This window comes from Myxine glutinosa, chromosome 2 (genome assembly GCF_964187855.1).
Source record: "Myxine glutinosa chromosome 2, kmMyxGlut1.1, whole genome shotgun sequence".
NCBI lineage: Eukaryota > Metazoa > Chordata > Myxini > Myxiniformes > Myxinidae > Myxine > Myxine glutinosa.
In genome coordinates, this window is record NC_136262.1 from 170,386,183 (window position 1) to 170,406,333 (window position 20,151).

Genomic DNA, 20,151 nt, shown 5'->3' on the forward strand with positions numbered 1-20,151 from the left:
ACCCCGCCCCTCCTGTTCAAACGGAGCACGGAGCACATATTCACTATAGCAGCGAAATGAGAGGGCGTGCACCCCACGCTTGTGAACTGCTTTACCCACAGATGGAGAGTTTGGCTGGGAAATGGAATGATTGAAGGGGAGCTATTCTTAATTGATTCGGTGCAATGGAGTGTCCTTCTAATGGAAGACAAGGCCTTACTCTAAAACACATAATAAGATATAAGCTACTGAACAAGGGTTTTATCGTGTCCTTCAATGTGGTGTTTCATGGAATAACTACCGGGACGCCCTTTTTACCTTTACACAACTCTGGAGGCAGAAGGGGCCATATCCAACCAATGTTATACAACAATTTACCACTACAATACACACAATCAAAAAAATGCAATCCTCATATCCGCAACAATATATATATATAAACCTGTCCACACTCTTTTCTACCATTAACTCTGTGCTTTGAGGTTAGCTTCCCCCGACCCCCGACCCCCCTCCCTTATTGTCCTGGTTGTTGATCTGCTTGTTGGATCCACCTGTTGAAGAATACCACTCCTTTTTGCATCTTCAGATGCATAGGGTCGTGGCAGTAGTTTCCCAAGATTGTGGGCACAATCCTGCAGACAGGTCGGCACGCTGATGCAGGACACTCGAATGGCTCATTCTTCCCAATAAACTGGTGCTCATTTTGCCGACCTTGGAAGGATGACAGGCTCAGACAACCTACCGAGTGTTAAATTAACGGCAAGATCTTAAGCCAGCCGCCTTAATCGTTAAGTCAACATCAGACACAAAAATAACGATGGTATTCATCGAATACTTACCGTGCGCAGTCAACTTGTTGTGAGCCAACTCTTCTGTTTTTGAACTTTTTTTCCCCCTTTGATCCAATATGGCTGCCAGACCACGTGAGCGATGACATCATAAATTTATATTCTCTGACATAATTGTTGCATAGATCACGCTTAATACATTTCAAACTGATCAGACTAAACGTTGTCCCTGTCGAATTATGACGTCATAATTATGGCACCAATGATGTCATCGTTAACAACACCTATTCCCCATATGGAGTTCTTTACAATGAGCCATGTTTCAATTTTGTCCATGCAGCGGTTCTGGAGATCGAGGTGCAACATTTTTCGGTTTTTCCAAGATGGCGCCTGTACCACATTCAGTTACGTACGTGTGCCGTGTCTGCATTTAAAAAAATCATTTTCTCAGCAACCGTTGGTCCGATTGACATGAAAGTTTCACCATAGGAGGGCCTCCTGTGGAATATTTTAATGATTATTATGACGTCATAGGCCACGTGGTACAGGCGCCATCTTGGAAAAACTTCGCACCTCTATAATCTCTTAAACCACTCCATGGAAAAAAATTGATACCTGGCTCATTGTCAATTACTCCCCATGGGGAATAAGATATGTTAATGATGTCATCGGTGCCTTCGTTATGACGTCATAATTCGACAAGTACAAAACTTCATTCGATCAAGATAAAATTTATTAAGTGTCATCTAGGGATAAATTGGTGGAGAAAAAAATAATAATTATGAAGTAATTTGTCACGTGGTTCGGCCGACATCTTGGAAAAACCGAAAAACTTTGCACCTCTCTTTCTCAAAGCGCTGCATAGAAAAAGAAGGAGACATGGCTCATTGTAAAGAACTCTCCATGGGGAATAACATTTGTTATTGATGATGTCATAGGTGCCTCCATTATGACGTCGCTGTTTCCGAGAAATGATTTTTTAATTATTTACGTTTAATCCAAGATGGCTGCCATACCATGTGACCTATGACATCACAATTATCATAAAAACATTCTGCATGGGTGTCACTCCTACCCTGAAAGTTTCGTCTCAATCGGACATATGGTTGCTGAGAAAAACGAGGTTTAGCGCGTACGGACAGACGGACGGACAACCCGAAAACATAATTCCTCCGGCCACCTTCGAGGGCGATGGCATAAAAAAAACAAGACCAAAAGTCTAATTGTGGCATAGCCAGGTTTGTAAAATATTATAAACCAGAAACACACATGATTAGCTTTTTAAACAGTCGCTAATGCTGTTTATAACATTAAAGAAGGACATTTGGAGGAATCCCGACATCCATGAGGTAAGTTTTACTTACAGAACTGAGCGAAGATCTACTGTAATCTATATACCCCACAGGGGTTGGAGGTGTGCTCATTTACCAAGCAGCTAAAAGCGCTTGCCAAGCCAGCCGTTCCTTAAGGGTTTTGAATGGAGTGCTTACTCGAATGCTTAAACCACTTGGTGATCTCTCCACAAGAAACTTGGTAAATGAATACACACCCAATGTTCTTGAGACCCGACCATAGAGAGTGTAATCTATATACCCCAAAGAGGAATGACCTTTCCTGTCGCTCTCGAAGTGAGTGGGTGGGTGTTTACGCCATAATGCCATCATATACGTAATGACGTAGCATGATGGCTGGATGCTGGACGCGAAACTTCCACCACTTTAATATATATAAGATATATATTTAACCTCCAGTAACGTTGCAGTCACTACAAAGGGATTGGTGTTATTACATTTACTATAATAATAATGTTATATTATTATTACAAAAATTCTATTATTTTTTTAAAACCGAGGTGAATTCCTTACTTCCGCTTTGACACCGCTTCAATCCATCAACTTTCCATTCACGACATTGGGATTAAAGTGTTATCGTTATATTTACGATAATATTATTACGAAAACGATACTACTGAAACGATACCACTGTAGTAAGAAACCTGGGTTTAATTTGTCTGAAGCAGACGGTAAGTCATAACGCCTAAGGCCAATACGTATGTTATTGATGGAAGACGTAACCCCAGCCGATGCTTTTGATATTTCATGGTTATTTTAACAATCGGTTTGTTTGTGTTTCACACTGAATGAAAAACGTCAAGGTAGAGCATGGCGATTGTGATGTATGACAGGTTTGACAATATGTTCGGCATGAATGGCATATAAATAACAAGTACAAAAAGTTTTAATTAAAACAAAAGCCGCGTCGATGTTACACAATGCCTAGATGCAGCTGTGCCTATAACGTCGATGTTATAGGCACAGGACATTCCTATTGATTCGATTACTTGATGTTATTTTTGTGCAAAGTGAAAATATATCTCGGCAATTTCCCGTGTGTGGCGACGAATTTTTAATATATCTCGGCATTTTCCCATCTGTTATTTCAGGCGGTGTATGACTGACCATGCCGCGATTTAAAAAATATATATCTCGGCAATTTCCCGTGTGTGGCGACACGTGAACGAAGCTATGCGCCTCTCTCCACATTATTGTGACGACGTATAAATTAAATATTTCATCATGACGATTGTCATCAAATGGACGAATTTTTAATATATCTCTGCATTTTCCCGTCTGTTATTTCGGGCGGTGTATGACTGACCATGCCGCGATTTAAACAAAATATATATATATCTCGGCATTTTCCCGTCTCTTATTTCGGGCGGTGTATGACTGACCATGCCGCGATTTAAAAAATATATATCTCAATGGACTTGAAGTTACAGGCCTTTGAGAATTCATTTCGTTCTATAAAGGGCAACTTTCATCGGATTTTCTTCCCGTTTTTTTTCAACCGAGTCTAAAACTATGTTAGCGACTGTGAAAAATGAAATGATATATCGAATTTGATTTGAAATAAAACTGTGTGAGAGAGGAAGACACCACGGGCCTACAAAACAGGCCTCAAAGCTATGCGAGTTAATAAAATGGTGGATATTTGTTTATATGAAGCCTCTCCCAGAATGGGTGGAGCTATGGTTCTCAGAATGGGTGGAGCTTTGAGGTTTTGTCTTCTCTGCAAGAACAAGAACAAGAAGAACAACAACAGCAGAGGGCACTCTATGACCAGCGTCTGCGACGCGGCTAAAAATGGCAGTGTGTGGAGAGTCAGCCGCCGTACCCCCGTAATGACATCAGATTTTTTTTTTTTTTTTTTTTTTTTTTTTTTTGTATACAAGATCGAGGCTCGTGAAAGAGCGAACATTAATCACACAGAAAGACAAACCGACACATAAAACATATAACATCGGGAGCGGTAGACAAGATGGGGAGAGAGGGGGAAGGACACAAACAACATTTGAGAGCAGGGACCGAGAGACATGGAGACATCGAGAGATCTGAGAGAGGGCGAGGGCTTTGGGGGGGGGGGGGGGGGCATGGGAAGGGAGCGGTGGGAGAGGTATAAAACATATGGACACTGCCAGGACTTCCAGGAAAGAAGTTGGAATTTCAAACAAGGTGGATCTGGGGTGAATTAGCGGGGGTAGAAAAGATCAAGGTTTTGGATGGGGGAAGATAAGAGATGGTGGTGAACAGCTGTTTTAAAGACCTGGAGGGAGGAGTGGGATTGAAGGGAGTGAGGGAGTTTGTTCCAGAGGCGGGAGAAAAGAGGAATGAAAGAGTGAAGGTGAGCAGAGAGCCGAGATTTCGGCAGTTTAACCATCAGAGGGTTGCTGGCAGATCTTGTGCGACCTGTAGGAATATTTGGGGGACAGAGCACAGAGAGAGCTGGGGGTGCAAGGCCGGAGAGGAGTCGGTAGAAGACAGAAAGACCACCTACCTGCCTGCGGTGAGTGAGTGAAAGGCCCTCAGAGATAGCTTCATCGCGGGAGATTCCAATAATTCTGAAAGCTTTGGTTTCAACAGCGTGAAGCCGAGCTAGGTGTGAGGCAGGAGCACCGGCCCATAGGGGAGAACAGTATTCCATTGAGCTGCGGATGAAAGCCTTGTATGTGGTGAGGAGCTCAGGTGTGCCGAGGAAGGACTTCGCACGACGGAGGATGCCCAGTCGGCGACTGGCTTTGGAGGCCAGCTTGGAAATGTGGTTTTCCCAAGAAAGATCATGGCAGATAGTGAGACCCAAAATCTTGAGCGACAGAACTTCTTGGAGAGGATTGTTGAGAAAGTAGATGGGAGGGTTGTCCAGTCGATCTTTTCGGAGAGACATAGTAAGAGTGTGAGATTTGTCAGGATTGAAAGACATGTTCCACTTGTTTGACCAGTCTGTGATTTTGTCCAGGTCTTCAGAGAGTGAGGAGGCAGCAGACTGCCGATCTGAGGGAAGAGGAATGGAGCGGCAGAGAGTGGAGTCATCAGCAAAGAGATAGAGAGGATTTTCGAGAGAGTCAGAGAGATCATTGATGAAGACCAGAAAAAGCACGGGGCCCAGAACACTGCCTTGGGGAACTCCAGCCTGAACAGGAAGAGGAGATGAGAGAAACCCATTCAGGGCCACACGTTGACGACGACTAGAGAGGAAGTCCGCCAGCCATGCGTGGAGATTTCCATGGATACCAAAGGAGGAGAGTTTGGTGAGCAGAGCGGGGTGCCAGACCGTGTCGAAGGCACGTGATATGTCGAGGGAGACAGCTCTAATTTCCTGTTTGGCATTGATGTAATCACATCACCCTGTCATGAATATTCCTCTCCAAGAGGAATCACATCACCCTGTCATGTGACCAGATTCTCAGCTCTGATTGGTATACGTTTGAGGGGACATACATACATACATACATACATACATACATACATGCAGACGGACAAACACTGTTCTAAATGGCTATGCCCGATGGGCTACGCCGTAAAAAAAAAAAAAATTGGATCACAAACTCCCGGGAGTTACCTGAATCCACCATAGTTGGATTTATTTAAATCCGTTAATCCGTACTCAAGTTCTAACACGACAAACAGACAGACACGGCTCCTATCTATAATATAGAAGATATATAATATATACATACATGACAATATTACTGCGCCTTCTCTGTGGCCAACCGCACGTTCCCGTGAGGCCTGGACGACCCTTCTGCCCACATTAGCTGGTGGACGTTAAAGATCCCACGGTGTCCTTCCAGAAGAGCAGGCAAGCTATCGTCGGCACTCTGAACAAATCCCAAATTATTGTTCTAAGAAACAGGGGGCACAGTTGCACCCTCAGCCAATGAGGAGAAGGTGAGGAGGAGGCATATAAAATTGTCTCAGGCTCGTTTCAGGTGGCATATAGAAAGAAGAAGAAGAATAAGGGGCGGAGGAGGAAGAAGAGGAAGGGGCAGAAGAATAAAATAAGAAGAAGAAGAAAAAAAATAAGAAGAAGAATCAATGGCTCATTTCGAAGTGGCGGAGAAACGTGCACTCCCTGTCACATAGAAACACATTAAATGAAACAACACAAATAAACTCGAGGAACTTCACTCCTCGCACTGCCCAGCATCGGCATGTTCACGTTAATAGCCGGAAACCTTGGATAATGGTCGATTGAACGTTTTGATTGGTTGAGTGATTTTAAATATAGGATATTTATAAGTACAGTGAGTGCTTTGTGCATATAAAACACGAATACAGCATATTAAAACCTGCGGCTCTGAGTAATGCGAGTTAATAAGTACAGTACTGTACTTGCTGTACTCGGAGGGGAAGTGTTGGCGGCTTGGCGCGGATCGGTGACGTATTGAATGTGCGCATTATGGCGGCAAAGAGCGTCAAATGGGAATACGTGACCTGCGAGCGAAAACAATCCGCCGCACTGGGTGAGGATGTTGTTGTAACCTCGCGGAAAACGTCCTTCTTAACTCCTGATTCGTTACTTCCTGTTTTATGGCATCGAGTCTGCGGTGTCGCCTTGTTGATGTTGTTGTTCGACATGGGCAGCGGAGGAACTAGAAGGTAGAACATGTGGGGCGGAGGAGGAAACAGTAAATGGAGGGTGAGAGGAAAGAGGTTTTAGCTACAAGTTTCCTCGATGCAACAGCGATTTGTCTGAAGGGGACTTGAGGGGTCACAGTCGGTCGTCTGTATTGACTATTGTCAAATGATGTCATGGTGGAGGTGGGACCTTTGAAGTGGAGAGATCCTCGAATTCCAAAAGGCAACTCATGGACAAACCATTCATTCATTTGTAGCACGTGGCGGCTATTTTTCATCATTATTGGGGAGTTTTCGCCAGTGGGAGTACGTTCCTCCTCCCCGTCGGTGGGAGTGCGTTCCTCCTCCCCGTCGGTGGGAGTGCGTTCCTCCTCCCTGTCGGTGGGAGTGCGTTCCTCCTCCCTGTCGGTGGGAGTGCGTTCCTCCTCCCTGTCGGTGGGAGTGCGTGCCCCCCCTCCCTGTCGGTGGGAGTGCGTCCCCCCCTCCCTGTCGGTGGGAGTGCGTGCCCCCCCTCCCTGTCGGTGAGAGTGCGTTCCCCCCTCCCTGTCGGTGGGAGTGCGTTCCCCCCTCCCTGTCGGTGGGAGTGCGTTCCCCCCTCCCTGTCGGTGGGAGTGCGTTCCCCCCTCCCTGTCGGTGGGAGTGCGTTCCCCCCTCCCTGTCGGTGGGAGTGCGTCCCCCTTCCCTGTCGGTGGGAGTGCGTGCCCCCCTCCCTGTCGGTGGTAGTGCGTTCCCCCCTCCCTGTCGGTGGGAGTGCGTGTCCCCCTCCCTGTCGGTGGGAATGCGTGCCGCCTCCCTGTCGGTGGGAGTGCGTGCCTCCTCCCTGTCGGTGGGAGTGGGTGCCCCCCTCCCTGTCGGTGGCAGTGCGTGCCCCCCTCCCTGTCGGTGGGAGTGCGTGCCCCCCTCCCTGTCGGTGGCAGTGCGTGCCCCCCTCCCTGTCTGTGGCAGTGCGTGCCCCCCTCCCTGTCTGTGGCAGTGCGTGCCCCCATCCCTGTCGGTGGGAGTGCGTGCCCCCATCCCTGTCGGTGGGAGTGCGTGCCCCCCTCCCTGTCGGTGGGAGTGGGTGCCCCCCTCCCTGTCGGTGGCAGTGCGTGCCCCCCTCCCTATCGGTGGGAGTGCGTGCCCCCCTCCCTGTCGGTGGCAGTGCGTGCCCCCCTCCCTGTCTGTGGCAGTGCGTGCCCCCCTCCCTGTCTGTGGCAGTGCGTGCCCCCCTCCCTGTCTGTGGCAGTGCGTGCCCCCATCCCTGTCGGTGGGAGTGCGTGCCCCCCTCCCTGTCGGTGGCAGTGCGTGCCCCCCTCCCTGTCGGTGGGAGTGCGTGCCCCTCTCTGTCGGTGGGAGTGCGTGCCCCCCTCCCTGTCGGTGGGAGTGCGTACCCCCTTCCCTGTCGGTGGGAGTGCGTGCCCCCCTCACTGTCGGTGGGAGTGCGTGCCCCCCCTCGTCGTGTCTGCTTGTACAGGTGAGAACCTCGCTGCCCTCCACTATCCTCCCCCTCCCTTGCCCCCTTCCCCCCCCTCCCCCCCCCCCTCCCCACCGCCCCTCCCCCCTCACCCCTCTCGCGTCTCACTACAGCCATCGTTGAGTATACACCTTGGAGTTAAAGCTCGTTTGGTCATCTGTCGCCGTCAGGTCTTCACTGCAGGGTGGACGCGACAATATGTAAATGAAGACAATAAAATATCAAAATCGACAAATAACTTGTTCCTTACATCAACATTTTATTCCATATTATGTTTGGCCCTCTAGCTGTAGTTTGCTCATTCTTTTCGTACTAAGTTTCTGGTGGCATATGAATCTTGTCCAGAAGATATGGTAGGAAAAATTTGCATTTATTTGTGAACTGTCGAAGTTATGAAAGACTAAAACCACATCAAACAAACATCGCTCAAATTGTTGAAATAAATAATTGAAAAACGGTGATTTTTCAGTCTCCAAGATTTTCTTTAAAGATTCCCTACAAGATCGTCATTTATGCTACTTTTCAAATTTTCATAAATATGTCTACAATTTATCATATTGTCTCTATCTATCTATCTATCTATAATTCCACTAATGTGTGTGTGTGTGTGTGTGTGTGTGTGTGTGTGTGTGTGTGTGTGTGTGTGTGTGTGTGTGTGTGTGTGTGTGTGTGTGTGTCTGTGTCTGTGTCTGTGTGTGTGTGTGTGTGTGTGTGTGTGTGTGTGTGTGTGTGTGTGTGTGTGTGTGTGTGTGTGTGTGTGTGTGTGTTTTTGTCTGTGACCGCTGTTTCTCGACAACCACGGGTCCGATATACTTTAAACTTGCCAGGTATATTGCTGGGGACCCGAGGATGTGCCTTTTCAAGGTTTCATATTAATCGGACAAGTAGTTACCGAGCTATGGCGATTTCTTTACCAAACTCCGCAAGCCGTTCGCTTTGGACCAAACCATTTCATGTAAATAGAGGGGGGGGTTCTGTGGTCGTTGCGAATGGACCAAACCATTCATGTAAATAGAGGGGGGGGGGGTTCTGTGGTCGTTACTGCCACGTGGTTTCAAAGTTTTTTTTTGTTGTTGTTGTTTGCACGCATGTTTTTTTGCACCCACGTACGGGCACGCCCTAGGATGTTTACACACACACACCCCTACACAATTTTTTTTTTTTTTTTTGGCAAGGAACGGGCACCCACGTACGGGCACGTCCTAGTCTATCTATAATTCCAGTAATCTCTGTGTGTTTGTTTGTTTGTCTGTGACCGCTGTTTCTCGACAACCACGGGTCCGATATACTTTAAACTTGCCAGGTATATTGCTGGGGACCCGAGGATGTGCCTTTTCAAGGTTTCATATTAATCGGACAATTACTTACCGAGCTATGTCCAAAAAACGATTCAACCAATCAGAGAGCAGCGAGCTATCGCGTGTGCCGAACGTGGCGAACACACTCTGCCTCGGACGGCACATTTGAGAGCGTATTCATTTATTTCACGTTTGCAAACTATGTTGGCGCTATGTTGGCGTTAAACTATGTTTTAAAACTAATAAAAACCATTTCATGTAAATAGAGGGGGGGGGGGGATTGTCACTGTACTCGCAAGCCGTTCGCCGTTCGCTTTGGCGTTGCGAATGGACCAAAACATTTCATGGACCAAACCATTTCATGTAAAGCGTTCGCCGTTCGCTTTGGCGTTGCGAATGGACCAAAACATTTCATGGACCAAACCATTTCATGTAAATAGAGGGGGGGATATGATTTTAGATATAGATATAGTACGGGCATGCCCTAGTATTATAAAACAGAAGTGTCCATCCATCCCGAAACTACTCCCTCAGTTTTGGGGCTCGCCATGCCAAACCTTCTGTGGAACGTTTTGGGGTCCCAGCGGGTGTCAAAAGGTGTGTGCGAGGTTTCATAACTACCTCAATAAAATTATGATTTTGACTTTTGATCCATACGAAACTGCTCCCGGTCCAGAAGTAAACGTACAATCATGGCTTCGGTAGAACCATTCGCTGGTTTGATATCTCGATACAATTCGGATTTTGAGTTTCCACTCGAACCTCGCCGCTTTTTATCCATCCTCAGGTGCGTGGGAGGTTACACAAATTCCTCAATACAGTTATGATTTTGATTTTCGATCCTTCCGAAGTGTTTCCTACCGCCCTTTCTCGCCAGTAGATTTGTCTACATATTTATCCCTGGAGTTCGCTTAGCGGTTAGGGTGCCGGCTTGGGATCCTAGGGTCCTGGGTTCAAATCCCGGTTGATCGCTGAATTAACGCCAGGGGGGTTGACTCAGCCTGTCATCCTTCCGAGGTCGGCAAATTGAGCACCGGCTTGCTGGGATGAATGATCACGGTGTGTACCCCGATTTAAAATAGGTACACCGTATCCCTGCGCATCGTAATAGCGTGACCAAGGGTTGGCGTCAGGAAGGGCATCCGGCCATAAAAACATTGCCTCAAACAGGGAACCATGATTGTCATGGGGCCCGCAAGGCTAACCCCCGCTCTAGCGGGGAAAATGCCCTTAAAACGATCATTCATTCATTTTTATAACGTTTAGAATGGCGTCTATATTTCTTTACCTCATGAGTGTTTGTGACCTTGTACGAGCAAAGTAACAGTAGCTGAAGATCTTGTTACCTCCGCCACCAAAGGTGGATTGGGGTTATGTTTTCACCCCTGTCTGTCCGTGTGTCCGTTTGTTTGTGAACAAGATATCTCAAAAAGTTGTGCATGGATTCGGTCTAGATTTGGCAGAGATGTAGCGTATGTGACAAGGACGAAATGATTAGATTTTGGTGAAGATCCGGATTCGGATTCGGTCACTAGAATTTTTAGTTATTCACCATTGGGAGATTGGGCCAAAAATGATAGAGCAGGATATCTCAAAAGGTTGTGGACAGATTTGGACGAAACTTGTTGGAGAGGTTGGGTGTCTGACAAGGACAAATAGATTCGATTTTGGTGAAGATCTGAATATGGATTTGGATATGAGAATTATTTAATTTTTATAAGTGATTCTTCACCATTGGGAGATAGGGCCAAAAACGATACATAGCAGGATATCTCAAAAAGTTGTGGACGGATTCGGACGAAACTTGTTGGACAGGTTGGGTGTGTGACAAGGACTAATCGTTTCGATTTTGTTGAAGATCTGAATATGGATTCGGCTGCAATAATTATGTAATTTTTAAGTGATTCTTCATCGTTGACAGATTGGGTGAAAAAGCGATGCATAACATGATATTTTAAAAAGTTATGGATGTGTTATGACTAAACTTGATGGACGAGTTGGTTAGGTGACAAGAACAAGCCGATAGGATTTTGGTTCAGGTCCGAATCCAGATCCGGCCTATCAGTGGGATACAAAAACAAACAACAGGCATTTTAAGGCCATTTTCCCTGCTAGAGCGGGGGTTAGCCTTGCGGTTCCCATGACAATCTTCTCCATTTTGCCCTATTTTCTGCATCTCTCCTTGTTAACCCCCTTGCCCGCATTTCTTCTTCCACCATGTTTAGCCAAGTCTTTCTCGGTCTTCCCCGTCCTCTACCTCCTTCTACATTCATTTCCATCACTCTTCTCAACCAGTCACTTTCATCCTTCCTCAACACATGACCAAACCATCTCAACCTGTTCCTCTTCACAGCATCAATCACAGGCTCTATTCCCATCATCTTTCGCAATTCATCATTTGTCTTCCTCTCTCTCAACGATACTCCACACATCCACCGAACCATTCGCATTTCTTCTTCCACCATGTTTAGCCAAGTCTTTCTCGGTCTTCCCTGTCCTCTACTTCCTTCTACGTTCATTTCCATCACTCTTCTCAACCAGTCACTTTCATCCTTCCTCAACACATGACCAAACCATCTCAACCTGTTCCTCTTCACAGCATCAATCACAGGCTCTATTCCCATCATCTTTCGCAATTCATCCTTTGTCTTCCTCTCTCTCAACGATACCCCACACATCCACCGAACCATTCGCATTTCCACCCTTTCCAGCCTTCGTTGCTGGTCAACATTCATTACCCATGTCTCACTCCCATAAATCATAACACTTCTCACATGCAGCATACACCTTTCCCTTCAGCTTCAACGACACTCCCCTCCTCATCAGCACGCCACTCAGTTCCCGAAACTTCTTCCATGCACATCTCACTCTAGCAACCGTTGCCGAGTCTGATCCACCTTCTTCATTCAGCATGTCTCCTAGGTAGAAAAATGTTTTCACACTTTCCAGCTTCTCGCCGTCTCCAAGATCCAACTCAACATTTCCTCCATCTGCAGCTCCCTCTGTGCACACCTTACATTTGAATGTAGCTGCCACACTGGTTAATGACCCTCTCAGACCACTACATTTTTGATGAACCCACTCAGCGCACATTGTACATTGAATGAAGTTCACTCCGACACCCTTCCTACACACAGCACAGGGCCACTTCCCAGTTCTTTCCACCTCACCACATGCTTTACCACTTGCCATCACCTTCGTCTTTCCGATATTCACCTTCAGACTTTTTGTCTCCATACATTCCTTCCACTTGTTCATCTTTTCCTTCAGTCCATCCATATCAGTGGGATACAAAACGTAAACTGTTCAGCAGGCATTTACTGAGTGCCGTTCTAGTTTAAGTCGACGAAGGCATATTCAGATTTTTGTTGTTCGGCTCTACACCAACCATTTGATGGCATGGCCTTTAAAAATGAACATTTGGTGTGCAAGACCAATATGTGAATTCGCCTCTGACGAGGCCTGTGTACTTTGACTGTTAAATCTATTTTATACCAAGTTAACAGTTACAGTGCTATCTAACTTGCTGCCTCGTCTGTTGTTCCTCCAGTTGATTTCACGAATGGGACGCTAAGGCATGGCAGTGAGCTCGGCTTTGCACGTTACCAGCACTGCGAGACGGACAGTCTCAATAAGAGAAGCCAGGAGATGCTGGTGAGTTTGTATTCGTGATACTCGTGCAGACCTGCCAAATGTGGCCACAGACCGTGGAGCACGGACAGCAGTGCTACAGCTTGGATTTTGTTGTGTGCAAGTGTGTCGGTTCATGGAAGGATGTAAGAACGGTGGACAAATTGTCAACAGAAAGTGGGCCCAAGTGGAAACGAGTGAAAGAGCAATTATTGCATGCACCTCAACATTAGGAAGGAGTCGCAGATGAAAGGGGGACGGGGGTCCGACCAGTTTGGCTAACAAATGATCCACAGATCAGAAACGAGGTTATTTGCTGTAATCGGAACAATATCGCTCATCTCCGACGTGCGGTGCATTTCTTTTGACCTCAAGCTCAAGCTTTTGACCTCAGGTTTGCACCTCAAGCTCGAATCGGTGCTTTGTTTCTCGCCATTTTCAATCCGATCGTACGGGCATTGAGCTGCAACGGAGCACATCTCTAGTCCGCGTCATTTCTTTTGACTTTTTTAATGAATCGCTAAATTTTTTAGGTGAGCACAACTTTTGGCAATCATATTTGTAATGTTGTGACAATTGGATTATTAGGCTGCTGCACTTGTATTCTCGTGTGTTAAAAGTGTGCTGATGACATGTGAGTATATTGTTACAGACGTGGCTTAGATGTTAGTTTACCGAGCGGTTTTGGTATGACCACGTCTGCACAAGTTACCGATTATACTCGACGTTGACGAAGCCGCGCCACGCTGGCTCAATAAGAAAAAGAAGACACCCGGCTGGGTTATAAAATGACGACACCAGGGATACGGTTCTCAAGACCTCCGGAGGAGATTATATTCGTTACGGAAAAGGTTAGATTACAGGGGCTAGAGGTACAACATAGAAAGACAAGCACTTAGACACAATCTTATATTATTCCCCAACAGACGACAGGCAAACGGGACAACGGCTGACTCACACGGGGGTTGATGGAAAGGACAGGCGGGTAGTGATGGCTCCAGGTGCACCTGTGCTCAAAGGTTAGAATCGACCCGGTCCGGTCCAGAGATGCGGGAGGTTTCACAGCGCTCGGAGGGGACGTTCTTTCACAGGCGGGCCTTTCTCTCTCAGCGCTCGCAGGTCCTTCTTTCTCCAGCTCGGGGCGTATGCGCATCTCTCGTCACATCCGGCGCGTGGCCGCGTATATCCGGCGGGGAGTGACACGCCCTCGGCTCGTTAGCTCCGCCTCGTGGAATCGGCACGTTGCTTCTCATTGGGTGCGTGCGGGGGGTTTACCAGGCTCCGCCCTTGACGAGGAGCTGACAAGGAGCCCCTTCGTGGTAACCCCGTGGAGCGCATGGTCTGGAGCGCATCGTCTGGAGCGCATTGTCGATGGCGGCGAACCGAGCCGGTGGGAGGACGCACACTCCCCCCCGCGCAGCGCCGTGCCCCTCTGTTGTTGTAGACGGGGAAGAAGATGGGAGGAGGTATGGGAAAGGTCCTAAACTCACTACTGATGCCATATAATCACATTCTGGTGCAACGAAGAGTCATAATTAATGGAAACGAGGCCTTAACTGACATAGACTAAGAATAACTAGGAAGATGTCCGAAAGTTGTCTACGTGTGGTGCGGTGGACCTGGGCACGACATTTAATGGGGGAATAAGGGGAAGGTCGGCTCTACTGATTGTTATTTACATGCAATGGGACTAGGGAATGGGGGATTGGGGAAAGTTGGGGAGTATTGGAGAAAATAGCGCTGGCAGGATAACCTCGAGGTATGCACCCTCGCCCCTCTGACCTATGTAGGTTGGGTTCGAATCCGGACCGAGCTATAAATGGCCATCCTAGTGTCTCGCAGGCCGTCCCTTGGGTGGATATTAAATTTGGCGCTCCATTTGCCACCATTAGTTGATGGACGTTAAAGATCCCATGATGTCCTTCGCAAAGAGTACACGAGTTATCGCTGGCATCCTGAACAAATTGCACACCTGCCTCTGAGTGACGACCCATCGCTCTGGATTGAGCATGATACATGATGATATATTCGGTGAGAGGAAAATGCTCATGCGAGTTCCAGATGATCAATGATGATAAATAATTTATTCACTAATAGTGGAAATTTTATTTATCTGGAGCAATGGAATGATTACGGTCTTGGCCTCATGTCGGTGCAGTACCATGTAGATGGAATTTTGGCTGGGACTTCAACTCCGTATGAGTTGTCAAGCATCCAAGACGTTGTCATTGTCAATTTGCACTCGTACATGTTCACTTTACATTTCACTTGCTAAATGAGCGTGAATATTCAAAATGAATTGGAACAAGCACAGAATGATGTGACGTTCAAAGTGATTACGATTGCTCCCCAAAATCTGTTTGCTTTCTTCTCAGAAACTGCACGTGCAATTCTGATGAAACTTAACCACAAACTTAATCACCCGTGTTGTACCAAAGTTTGTTCCTGGCATTAAAAAAATTGGGTTCCAAGTTGGTCTATGGGGGGGCTTGCCCCCCAAAATAGGTGTTTTCTTTTTTCTCAGAACCAACACACACAATTTTGATGAAACTTCACCACAACCTTCATCATCCATGATGTATCAATGTTTGCTCATGGCATTGGAAAAATTGGGCTCTGAGGAGGTACATGGGGGTAAGAGGAGGAGGAGGAGGAGGGAGGGGGGGGGGTTGCCCCCCAAAATAGGTATTTTTTTTTGTTTGTTTACAGTCTTATGATTATGTTAGTATGATTCTACATGCTACCCTGTCTGAGCAACCAATGAAATTGGTTTAAAATACCTTTTAGTCAGTGCAGTTTCCTGTTTATTCTACCAGGTGAGCGCCAGGGGTATCGCCCCTATGTTTATCAAACACGGCCAGGTTTCCTCGCATCGTGTTGTCAGTCACTAGGATTGCAGCAAATGGTTTGCGTGTAATTCCGATCAACTTCCTCCTTATGCGTGCAGTTTCCAAATTATTTTACGACCCTTGTATTTCAGGTTGCTGAGAGTAATGGGATTTGCTATGTGGGCCAGAACTTTGGCCCCGACGTTCCCAGTGCATCCAGATTGTGCAGGTAGGCTTGCAATTAGGTGATTATACGTTTGCTTTTAAAACATATTGGTTGTCGAGTTCGTTCTCGGTGGCCTGTATTATTTCATGTGAGCACCTGTTCTATCATTCTCCATCACACAGGTACTTTGTAGGTGTGTTAAATAAGAATCGAAGCAAGTTGAAAGTGTGTGATGCACAGATCTTTCGCATGGTCCCTAAAATCCCAGGTATGGAGATTTTCCTTATTTCCTCGGTATGTTGCCTTCCTTTTTCTGAAATTTAATCACTTCATTGTTGTATTGTTAGCTGTTGGTTCAAAAAACAAAAAAGTGCTTTTTTTGCAGGTGAGATGAATCACACACCTTTGCAAAATTCTTTGGAATCCACTTTTCGAGAAAAAGTAGGTGTACTTTTCTTTTTTTTTGTCCTCAAAATTGTTATTCGATATGTGTCTTGTCCTTTAAGTATTTTTTGTGAAATGCATAAATGTCATGTTGAGAGGAATGTTTTAGATGAGGTTGTCTCATTAGCTTCCAATGTCCCCGAAGGGACGGTAGTCTATTGTAATCCATCTGTGGGCTATGGATTGGGTCAGCACACAGATCTTGAAACTTGAAACTTGAACTTTATTGTTATCCAAATCAAAATCAACAATACTTTGTCTACAGCGCCTTTAAAAAAAAAAAATCAAATATTAAACATTATTGGATAATCGGAACTAGAAAATAGCATAAATTTCTAATCGGGTCTGGTACCTTAACATTTAAGCATTTTAATCGTTTTGAGTTATGGACATATCGTTAATCTTTCATGAAGTACTCTGAGTTTTACAGAAACGGTCGCGAAGTTTTCTTTCTTGTATCTAACAGTAATTCATTCCAAAAATTATTACCTGTGTATGATATAGAAAATATCCTAAGAGAAGTGTGACATTTTGGTACATACAGTTTTTCACTTTCCTTTTGTCTGGTATTTATGTTGTATTAAAGAACAATACAGTATTGAACAATTGATTGTGGAAGTTAAGTCATACATAAAGCTACAAACAGACAGTCCATGCAATTGAAAAACATTCAACAATTTCAATTCTTTAAACAAAAGCTTTGACTGTGACATTATCTATCTATAATTCCAGTAATCTCTGTGTGTTTGTTTGTTTGTCTGTGACCGCTGTTTCTCGACAACCACGGGTCTGATATACTTTAAACTTGCCAGGTATATTGCTGGGGACCCGAGGATGTGCCTTTTCAAGGTTTCATATTAATCGGACAATTACTTACCGAGCTATGTCCAAAAAACGATTCAACCAATCAGAGAGCAGCGAGCTATCGCGTGTGCCGAACGTGGCGAACACACTCTGCCTCGGATGGCACATTTGAGAGCGTATTCATTTATTTCCCGTCGGCAAACTATGTTGGCGCTATGTTGGCGTTAAACGATGTTTTAAAACTAATTAAAACCCCGGGGGGATTGTCACTGTACTCGCAAGCCGTTCGCCGTTCGCTTTGGCGTTGCGAATGGACCAAAACATTTCATGGACCAAAACATTTCATGTAAAGCGTTCGCCGTTCGCTTTGGCGTTGCGAATGGACCAAAACATTTCATGGACCAAACCATTTCATGTAAATAGAGGGGGGGATATAATTTTAGATATAGATATAGTACGGGCATGCCCTAGTTGTACTAAATGTAAAAGTACGCAAAGCCATCTTCTGAGTAAACATTATACACTTCAAATTAGTTTCATAAGTGCTTCCCCGCCCTTCTATTCCATATGTAATATGTGGCTATATAATTTTAAATATAAATCAAAATGCGTCTCGGGAAAAAGTTTTGCAATCCATATAAAATGCCAATTTTTTGATGGGTACATTTATTAACCTTCTCAATATTATTTTTTTTCCAAGTGATGTGCTTATCTATAATTAACCCAATAAATTATATCGTCAACCTCACTTATTGTGGTTTCTGCAATCTTGAGGCTTCCCTGTACTGATAGATTTCCATCGACCTCGAATAAGCATATAATTTGTCTTGGATAAATTAATTGTAAGTTTATTTACACCAGTACACCTGCTCACTACAGGAGTGGCAGGAAGGATCATTCCTCTTTGTGGTATATAGATTACAGTAGATCTATGGTCAGGTCTCAAGAGCATTGGATGTGTGTTCATTTAACAAGTTTCTTGTGGAGAGACCACCAAGTGGTTTAAGCATTTGAGCAAGAACTCCATTCAAAACCGTTAAGGAACGGCTGGCTTGGCAAGCACTAGCTAGCTGCTTGGTAAATGAGCACACTCCAGGCTTCCTCCCTTTCAGTTTTGTGTTAAACAGCAGGAGCGAGTTTCAAAAGTTGGCGAGGAAAAATGCCACGGTAGCATTAACCCAACCCTTGTGAGGTATATATATTACAGTAGATCTTTGCTCAGTTCTGTTAGTAAAACTTACCTCACGGATGTCGGGATTCCTCCAAATTTCTTTGTTTAATGTCATAAACAGCATTGGTGACTGTTTAAAAAGCTAATCATGTGTGTTTGTGGTTTATAATATTTTTACTTCTGGTAGAGGCCGCGTTGGGCCATTTCTTCGAAGAAAACGGCATGAAAAGCTATTTATGAACGTTAACTTGACGTTTGTTCAAGGAGGGAAAACCCCTTGGGGAGGTGGGATATTATTGGTATTTGTAATAACATTCATGTAATGAATGCTATTAATGATAATGCTATTATCATTAGTTTTGTTATTAGAAGCGACCTTGGAAAAACGCCACGATAAAGCTAACTTAACATCGATCCACACCTCAATACGCAACCACATTGACGGCAATGGTGGGGAAAACCCACTCGGGGGAGAAAACCCTCTTGGGGAGGTGTGCAAATTAATGTGCTACAACCTTCATTATGTAACCCTTCATCATCCTGTCAAGCTTGGTTGAGATTGGATAAGTAACGATGGAATGTATTGGCGTCAAAAAAATCATCATAATCATCAAACAGACAGACAGACAGATGCCAAATTGTGTATTTTAGTATCGTTACACCAACTTGTGACCATTTCCAGATGTGTACTTACTTCTCTCATATCTATTGTAGCTTTGGCCATTGGAAAGGTATAAAATAAATTGGAATTATTTGCAAAGAATCTAAAATTAAAATAGTGGCATTTGGCAAATCATTAATACTAGGGCATGCCCGTACTATATCTATATCTAAAATTATATCCCCCCCCTCTATTTACATGAAATGGTTTGGTCCAAAGCGAACGGCTTGCGAGTGGTGACAATCCCCCCCCTCTATTTACATGCAATGGTTTGGTCCAAAGCGAACGGCTTCCGGAGTTTGGTAAAGAAATCGCCATCGCGTGCACAAACGCGCAGGAAAGCGAATGAATCGCAAATTCGTTTTTATTAGTTGTAAAACATAGTTTAACGCCAACATAGTTTGCAAACGTGAAATAAATGAATACGCTCTCAAATGTGCCATCCGAGGCAGAGTGTGCCCGCCACGTTCGGCACACGCGATCGTTCGCTGCTCTCTGATTGGTTGAATCGTTTTTTGGACATAGCTCGGTAAGTAATTGTCCGATTAATATGAAACCTTGAAAAGGCACATCCTCGGGTCCCCAGCAATATACCTGGCAAGTTAAAAGTATATCGGACCCGTGGTTGTCGAGAAACAGCGGTCACAGACAAACGTACAGACGTACAGACAGACAGACAGAGATTACTGGAATTATAGATAGATAAACAAGAAAGAAAGTTGGTCCCAAGACAGAGACTTGTGGAACACCGCAAGATATGGACATTTTCAAGGAATTTTCTCCATCATATCACCCATCAAAATACAAGGTGTTTTAGCTACTTTCATATTTTCTCGTGTACAAAGCAAACTATTTTGAAACTCAACAATACCTGTATTTGGTTTCCTATATACAACTCCGACAATAACCTTTTTCTTTTTTCAATTTATTTCTGGAGCCAAATCGATTCTGCATGCATATTAAAACCTTATAAGATCTTATATTTAATTGACAGATGAATATAGGTTCCAA

The 20,151-nt window shown here is 45.1% G+C and overlaps 1 protein-coding gene across 3 annotated transcripts in view; it reads left to right on the forward strand.

The window, feature by feature from the left end:
* The first annotated feature begins 6,430 nt into the window (after positions 1 to 6,430).
* POLR1E (RNA polymerase I subunit E) overlaps positions 6,431 to 20,151 on the forward strand; it is a 56,284-nt gene continuing 42,563 nt past the window's right edge. For all 3 annotated transcript variants that reach the window (XM_068106791.2, XM_068106792.2, XM_068106793.2), the window contains exons 1-5: positions 6,431 to 6,570; positions 12,987 to 13,090; positions 16,047 to 16,123; positions 16,243 to 16,328; positions 16,446 to 16,501. In XM_068106791.2, the coding sequence (XP_067962892.2) occupies positions 6,507 to 6,570; positions 12,987 to 13,090; positions 16,047 to 16,123; positions 16,243 to 16,328; positions 16,446 to 16,501 (387 nt within the window). In that variant the 5' untranslated portion in view covers positions 6,431 to 6,506. The remainder of the gene's footprint in view (positions 6,571 to 12,986; positions 13,091 to 16,046; positions 16,124 to 16,242; positions 16,329 to 16,445; positions 16,502 to 20,151) is intronic.